Source organism: Salvelinus namaycush, unplaced genomic scaffold, assembly GCF_016432855.1.
Source record: "Salvelinus namaycush isolate Seneca unplaced genomic scaffold, SaNama_1.0 Scaffold1435, whole genome shotgun sequence".
Lineage (NCBI taxonomy): Eukaryota > Metazoa > Chordata > Actinopteri > Salmoniformes > Salmonidae > Salvelinus > Salvelinus namaycush.
Genome location: NW_024058159.1, coordinates 33,225 through 41,171, shown reverse-complemented (window position 1 = coordinate 41,171; position 7,947 = coordinate 33,225). Strand labels below are relative to the sequence as shown.

Below are 7,947 nucleotides of genomic sequence, written 5' to 3'. Positions count from 1 at the left end.
CATCTGAAATGACACCTTATTGGAGATGAGGGGGAGTCTAGGACTACCATCTGAAATGACACCTTATTGGAGATGAGGGGGAGTCTAGGATTACCATCTGAAATGACACCCTATTGGAGGAGATGAGGGGAGTCTAGGACTACCATCTGAAATGACACCCTATTGGAGGAGATGAGGGGAGTCTAGGATTACCATCTGTAATGACACCCTATTGGAGGAGATGAGGGGAGTCTAGGATTACCATCTGTAATGACACCCTATTGGAGGAGATGAGGGGAGTCTAGGATTACCATCTGTAATGCCACCCTATTGGAGGAGATGAGGGGAGTCTAGGACTACCATCTGAAATGACACCCTATTGGAGGAGATGAGGGGAGTCTAGGATTACCATCTGTAATGACACCCTATTGGAGGAGATGAGGGGAGTCTAGGATTACCACCTGAAATGACACCCTATTGGAGGAGATGAGGGGAGTCTAGGATTACCATCTGAAATGACACCATATTGGAGGAGATGAGGGGAGTCTAGGATTACCATCTGAAATGACACCCTATTGGAGATGAGGGGAGTCTAGGATTACCATCTGAAATGACACTTTATTGGAGGAGATGAGGGGAGTCTAGGATTACCATCTGAAATGACACCCTATTGGAGGAGATGAGGGGAGTCTAGGATTACCATCTGAAATGACACCCTATTGGAGGAGATGAGGGGGAGTCTAGGATTACCATCTGTAATGACACCCTATTGGAGGAGATGAGGGGAGTCTAGGATTACCATCTGTAATGCCACCCTATTGGAGGAGATGAGGGGAGTCTAGGACTACCATCTGAAATGACACCCTATTGGAGGAGATGAGGGGAGTCTAGGATTACCATCTGTAATGACACCCTATTGGAGGAGATGAGGGGAGTCTAGGATTACCATCTGAAATGACACCCTATTGGAGGAGATGAGGGGAGTCTAGGATTACCATCTGAAATGACACCCTATTGGAGGAGATGAGGGGAGTCTAGGATTACCATCTGAAATGACACCCTATTGGAGGAGATGAGGGGAGTCTAGGATTACCATCTGAAATGACACCCTATTGGAGGAGATGAGGGGGAGTCTAGGATTACCATCTGAAATGACACCCTATTGGAGGAGATGAGGGGGAGTCTAGGATTACCATCTGAAATGACACCCTATTGGAGGAGATGGGGGGGGAGTGGAGAGTCTAGGACTACCATCTAAAATGACACCCTATTGGAGGAGATGAGGGGAGTCTAGGATTACCATCTGAAATGACACCCTATTGGAGGAGATGAGGGGAGTCTAGGACTACCATCTGAAATGACACCCTATTGGAGGAGATGAGGGGAGTCTAGGATTACCATCTGAAATGACACCCTATTGGAGGAGATGAGGGGAGTCTAGGACTACCATCTGAAATGACACCCTATTGGAGGAGATGAGGGGAGTCTAGGATTACCATCTGTAATGACACCCTATTGGAGGAGATGAGGGGAGTCTAGGATTACCATCTGAAATGACACCCTATTGGAGGAGATGAGGGGAGTCTAGGATTACCATCTGAAATGACACCTTATTGGAGGAGATGAGGGGGAGTCTAGTACTACCATTTGAAATAGCAGTCTTTTCTCTAGTACCCTACTTTTGGCCAGAATCCTGTTAGGTAATAGGGTACCATTGCAGACGTAGCCCCTAGGAGGGGGGAGGAACAGGGCGCCATTTGGGACGAAGACTAGTTTGAGTGGATGCAGAGAGAGATTCAGGAGTTTAATGTAGCTGATCCACTGGGGTTAGTTTGGCTGTTCTCTCTACTGATCCACTGTGGTTAGTTTGGCTGTTCCCTCTACTGATCCACTGGGGTTAGTTTGGCTGTTCTCTCTACTGATCCACTGGGGTTAGTTTGGCTGTTCTCTCTACTGATCCACTGGGGTTAGTTTGGCTGTTCTCTCTACTGATCCACTGTGGTTAGTTTGGCTGTTCTCTCTACTGATCCACTGTGGTTAGTTTGGCTGTTCTCTCTACTGATCCACTGGGGTTAGTTTGGCTGTTCTCTCTACTGATCCACTGGGGTTAGTTTGGCTGTTCTCTCCACTGATCCACTGTGGTTAGTTTGGCTGTTCTCTCTACTGATCCACTGTGGTTAGTTTGGCTGTTCTCTCTACTGATCCACTGTGGTTAGTTTGGCTGTTCTCTCTACTGATCCACTGTGGTTAGTTTGGCTGTTCTCTCTACTGATCCACTGGGGTTAGTTTGGCTGTTCTCTCTACTGATCCACTGTGGTTAGTTTGGCTGTTCTCTCCACTGATCCACTGGGGTTAGTTTGGATGTCCTCTACTGATCCACTGTGGTTAGTTTGGCTGTTCTCTCCACTGATCCACTGGGGTTAGTTTGGATGTCCTCTACTGATCCACTGTGGTTAGTTTGGCTGTTCTCTCCACTGATCCACTGTGGTTAGTTTGGCTGTTCTCTCTACCGATCCACTGTGGTTAGTTTGGCTGTTCTCTCTACTGATCCACTGTGGTTAGTTTGGCTGTTCTCTCTACTGATCCACTGTGGTTAGTTTGGCTGTTCCCTCTACTGATCCACTGGGGTTAGTTTGGCTGTTCCCTCTACTGATCCACTGGGGTTAGTTTGGCTGTTCCCTCTACTGATCCACTGGGGTTAGTTTGGCTGTTCCCTCTACTGATCCACTGGGGTTAGTTTGGCTGTTCCCTCTACTGATCCACTGGGGTTAGTTTGGCTGTTCCCTCTACTGATCCACTGGGGTTAGTTTGGCTGTTCTCTCTACTGATCCACTGTGGTTAGTTTGGCTGTTCTCTCTACCGATCCACTGTGGTTAGTTTGGCTGTTCTCTCTACTGATCCACTGTGGTTAGTTTGGCTGTTCTCTCTACTGATCCACTGTGGTTAGTTTGGCTGTTCTCTCTACTGATCCACTGTGGTTAATTTGGATGTTCTCTACTGATCCACTGTGGTTAGTTTGGATGTTCTCTACTGATCCACTGGTTAGTTTGGCTGTTCTCTCTACTGATCCACTGTGGTTAGTTTGGATGTTCTCTACTGATCCACTGGTTAGTTTGGATGTTCTCTCTACTGATCCACTGTGGTTAGTTTGGATGTTCTCTACTGATCCACTGTGGTTAGTTTGGCTGTTATCTACTGATACTATGACCAGTCAAAGGCGGATGATGCTGCAAGTTCCACAACTGTTCTACCAAAGTTCCATTTTTATTTAACCTTTATTTACCTAGGCAAGTCATTTAAGAACAAATTATTATTTACAATGACGGCCTACCCCCGGCCAACCCTGGACGACGCTGGGTCAATTGTGCGCCGCCCTATGGGACTCCCAACCACGGTCGGATGTGATGCAGCCTGGATTCGAACCAGGTACTGCAGTGACGCTTCTTGCACTGAGATGCAGTGTCTTAGACCGCTGCGCCACTCGGCAGCCCAATGACGTTCCGTTGGGAGTTCCACAGCTGTTCTAATGATGTTCTGTCAGTTCCATAGCTGTTCCGTTGCTAATCCATTGAAGTTCTGTGAATGTTCTATATTAGTTCCATTGAATTTCTGTAGAAGTTCCGTAGCTAATCCTTTGATTGTTACCTCAGCGGTTCCATAGAGGTTCTAGAACAGCGTATAATATCAACTTTTCCAACAGCACAGAGTGTCTCATAGTTCAGGTTGGGGTACAATATACGGGGGTATAAATCTGAGTAAAGATTGTGCCTCGTGTACAGGGAAGGGCTGTGAAGAGGAGGTTCATCATTGCAGGTCCAAAATTAGGAGTCCACTTTCTCCAGTTCCACAGTTCTATGGTACCGTTACACCCTTTCTGAGCTGGGTCTCCCATGATGACCCACAGACCGATGACAGTCAACGTGGCCACCCCGGGGGGTCAAAAGGTCACAGCTCCTCCAACAGATCAGGGGTCAAAGGTTGATATCAGAGAAGGGGCTTTAGGGTGTAAACAGGTGTTTTCTGGGTATATAGAGGGGCTAGATAGAGGAGCTAGATAGTGTTCAGTAAACACTAAATGGTGGTGTAGTTTTAGGGGTATGGGCCTGGTTAGGGGAGGAAAGAGGAGGCTATTTTGGAGAGGTGACTGGGCCGAGTGAAGAGATGCACCATGGGAGGATGTGGGTGGGGCCGCGGAGAGCTAGTCCGGTCTGAAGATGGGGATCTTGGGTAAGAACTCTATCAGGATTACCTGAGGGGGAAAGAGAGAGAGGTTATTCAAAGTGTGTGTGTGTGTGTGTGTGTGTTACTCAAGTACTCCATCATGTGTGTGTGTTCTCACATATTCCATCATGTTGTTGGTTTCACACTTCCTCTTGCTCAGCCTCCAATGCAAACACAGCTGAGAGAGGGAAGGAAAGGGAGAGAGAGGGAGAGAGAGAGGGAGGAGGGGAGAGAGAAGAGAGAGGAGAGGAGGGGAGGGGGGGGGAGAGAGAGAGAGAGGAGGGGAGGGGGGGGGAGAGAGAGAGAGAGAGAGGAGGGGAGGGGGGGGGGAGAGAGAGAGAGGAGGGGAGAGAGAGAGAGAGAGAGAGAGAGAGAGAGGAGGGGAGGGGGGGGAGAGAGAGGGGGGGGGGGGGGAGAGGGGGAGAGAGAGAGAGGAGGGGAGGGGGGGAGAGAGAGAGGGGGGGGGGGGGGGAGAGAGAGAGAGAGAGAGAGAGAGAGGGGGGGGGGGGAGAGAGAGAGGAGGGGGGAGAGAGGAGGGGAAGGGGGAGAGAGAGAGAGACTAGGGGAGAGAGAGAGAGACAGAGAGAGAGACAGAGACAGAGAGCGAGAGAGAGGGGGGGAGAGAGCGAGAGAGAGCGAGAGAGGGGGGGGAGAGAGCGAGAGAGAGGGGGGAGAGAGCGAGAGAGAGGGGGGAGAGAGCGAGAGAGAGGGGAGAGAGAGGGGGGGGAGAGGGGGGGGAGAGAGAGAGAGAGAGGGGGGGAGAGAGCGAGAGAGAGGGGGGGGAGAGAGCGAGAGAGAGGGGGGGGGAGAGAGCGAGAGAGAGGGGGGGAGAGCGAGAGAGAGAGAGGGGGGGGGGAGATCAGTCAAACTTAACTACCTCTCCTGGTCTTAACTACCTCTCCTGGTCTTAACTACCTCTCCTGGTCCTCCTCCCACCCCTACACACCTTGTGGTACAGTCTGCTGTTCTCCCAATCCAACAGCTTCTCCATGGATCTCTGTGTCTGAGGAGGAGAGAGAGACAGGTAACCTTGAGTATGGTACGCAGAGGGATGGTCTGCGTGTATATGTCGGAGTGTGTGTCTGTGTGTCTCTCACCCTCTTGCTCAGACAGATGACAGGCCAGAGACTGAAGCCCAGTGTACAGCAGCAACAGAGACAGCCACACAGCAGCCAACGCACATTCACTGGCAGCGTCTTCTTCAGACAGCCGTTAACACGGTTTATACTGGCCTTGAACTCCTCTGGCGCCACCTAGGAACACAGAGGACAGACGGGGGAAATACTCAAATCAGGTCATATTCATGAAACAAGTAGGGAGAGTGAGCTTGTCCGAGGATGGAATCAAACACACACGATTCTGCTGGGGAGACCTGCACACTTTCAGCGTCTCCAGGAAATATAGTTAGCTGTCCTGGGGGAGTCAATATTACTTACTAATAAACATGATTATTACAATGAATTCAGGTGGATCTTTATATTTTAAAGTGGCAAATACTATACTACAAAGTTACAATACTGTCAAAGTCCCGTTTGCAAGGTATTCTCTCAGAGTCTGTACCTAGCTGGAAACGCAGGGTTGCCAGGTATGATAGTTGTTCCCAACAAATGGAAACTCACCGCTATCCCAACACAAAAAAATATACAATCATGATTGATGCACACCTGGCAACCGCCTTGACCACCTGCACTCGTTAAAACTCTTGAGGGACACACGTCGAAAATGGCCGATTTACAGAAAATGTATGTACTTTCGTTGACTCACCTTCCCTGTAAGTGCCGATGGGAACTCTGACTCAAACTTGTTACTGAGTCCAAACCTTCGGGGACAAGAACATGGTAAGTAAAATGCATTATTTGATGCACACAACACTAGATAGCCTCATATCCCTTGAGTGACGTTCTATTTAACTGTTTGACTAGACCACATATGGAAAGTATATTTAGTTAACCAGGTAGTTACGGTGTGTATAGTGATTTTATGGTCCGAACTACATAAACTAGGTAATGTTAGCTAGTTAATAGCTACGTTGACATGCTAATAGGCTAGCTTATTGGCCCTGTTATCGTAATTACACCGACCAGAGTACGTTAGCTAGCTTAACGCTAACAAGCTAGTTAACGACGCAGTGTAACTTTCGTTATCTAGTTAGCGTTATTTTATGACAACTAGCTACCTACGGGTGCACGGGTCTTTACCAAACCCCCCTTGAGTCTTGCCGGTTTCTTACACTGTGACGTGGCCAGATCCTCGGACGACCACCGGGTCTGGAGCGTACTTTAGCAGCTGTTCCTCCGCGGCCCTCTCCTCGTCCTCCTCTTCTTCTTCCTCCTCGTAGATCTCGTCGAAGTCCTCCATCATCGCACGACTCGGGCTCGCGCTTCCCCGGTGAGGCGCCGGGAGAGACACGGTGCCGTCGTTTGGGGAGTGGATCCTTCCCTGGTTGAAAACAATTAAAAAACGTCAGACAACAACCAAACAACAAAAAACTCAGGCAACGACGAAGGCTCGCTAGCTAGCTCTGGTTGTGGTCTCCAAAACAGAATATCAACATCCGCCGCAGTGCCCTGACGAAACCGGAAGAGGAGAGACGTTCTTTCGTCATCGATTCAGGAATTCCACAGAAAGTATTCTGTATTCAAAATGGCATTCTATTCTACATATAAATATCTCAACATATTTATCCGACAGTAGCTAGCTATCGTATGTTCTTGGTTAAAGTATGTAGCTATTTGTAATTGATTTATGGTTGCAGTAAAGAACATACATGTGATTCAGTTGAGATTATTAGGCCTACTTGTACCATGATGATCACACATGAGCTAAACCTCTTCCTTCTGTCCATAGCACTAAAGCTGTATCATATGAAACAACCGTATATAGGAAAGCAATTGTTTCCATTAGTTGCAGCTACTGAGCTATGTGGCTTTTATGGCTTCCTGAGTGGCGCAGCGGTCTAAGGCATTGCAGCGCTAGTGACACTACAGACCCTGGTTCGTTCCCAGGATGTTTTACAACCGGCCGTGATCGGGAGTCCCATAGGGCGAAGCACAATTGGCCCAGCATCGTCCGGGGTAGGAGAGGGTTTGTCCAGGGGGGTAGGCCTTAATTGTAAATAATAATTTGTTCTTAACTGACTTGCCTAGCTAAAAAAAAAAAATGCATATTCTTAATACCATTTGAAAGGAAACACTTTGAAGTTTGTGGAAATGTGAAAAAAGATAATACTGTAATGAAACAGCAGGGAGCAGGTCTCGAACCCTCGACCTTCTAGCCCGAGGTCCGGCGCGCTATCGACTGTTCCGCAAAAGCATGCCCGAGTCGATTTCCGCGCTTATAAACCCAGGGTCGTTACAATACAAACAAAAAAACATGCGTTTCTATTTTTTTCATCATCTTTGAAATCCAAGAGAAAGGCCATAGTCAGATAATTTAGTTGTAATTTAGATTTTGGCCACCAGATGGCAGCAGTGTGTGCAAAGTTTCAGACTGATCCAGTGAAGCGTTTCATTTACAACACAATATTTTGTATCAGGTCTGCCAATTGTTTGCTCAAATGTGCCGAATTGGCCAATTGATACATTTTCAAGTACATAACTATAGAGAACATACCAAAATGCTATGGTAATAAAAAAAAAAATCAAGTTTACACACCCCCAGGAATGTCATAAATGATGGATAATTAGCTTCCCTACAGCAAAAACACTAACCTTCACACATCTAGACGGCCGAGCGGGGTGGTTGTGG

At 48.0% G+C, this 7,947-nt stretch overlaps 1 protein-coding gene across 2 annotated transcripts; it reads right to left on the bottom strand.

The window, feature by feature from the left end:
- Window positions 1-3,363: 3,363 nt before the first annotated feature.
- On the bottom strand, window positions 3,364-6,756 carry LOC120036682 (cysteine-rich hydrophobic domain-containing protein 2). Of its 2 annotated transcripts, XM_038983070.1 has the most exons (6): window positions 6,431-6,756; window positions 5,965-6,019; window positions 5,298-5,453; window positions 5,147-5,203; window positions 4,319-4,378; window positions 3,364-4,228 (listed from the first exon to the last, which is right to left on the bottom strand). In XM_038983070.1, exons 1-6 carry the CDS (start codon window positions 6,559-6,561, stop codon window positions 4,178-4,180), a joined length of 510 nt encoding a protein of 169 aa, XP_038838998.1. In that variant the 5' UTR covers window positions 6,562-6,756; the 3' UTR covers window positions 3,364-4,177. The 2 variants fall into 2 exon arrangements, with proteins under 2 accessions (XP_038838998.1, XP_038838999.1); XM_038983071.1 differs by lacking the exon at window positions 4,319-4,378.
- Window positions 6,757-7,947: the final 1,191 nt, after the last annotated feature.

Bases quoted from the DNA above. Each gene is read 5' to 3' on its own strand.
- LOC120036682 (XM_038983070.1), bottom strand. From the start codon at position 6,561: ATGATGGAGGACTTCGACGAGATCTACGAGGAGGAAGAAGAAGAGGAG. The intron at 5,454-5,964 runs GTGAGTCAACGA...CTGTGTTCCTAG, and splicing joins CATCGGCACTTACAGGGAAG to GTGGCGCCAGAGGAGTTCAA. The intron at 4,229-4,318 runs GTGAGAACACAC...TTTCCCCCTCAG, and splicing joins CCAACAACATGATGGAATAT to GTAATCCTGATAGAGTTCTT.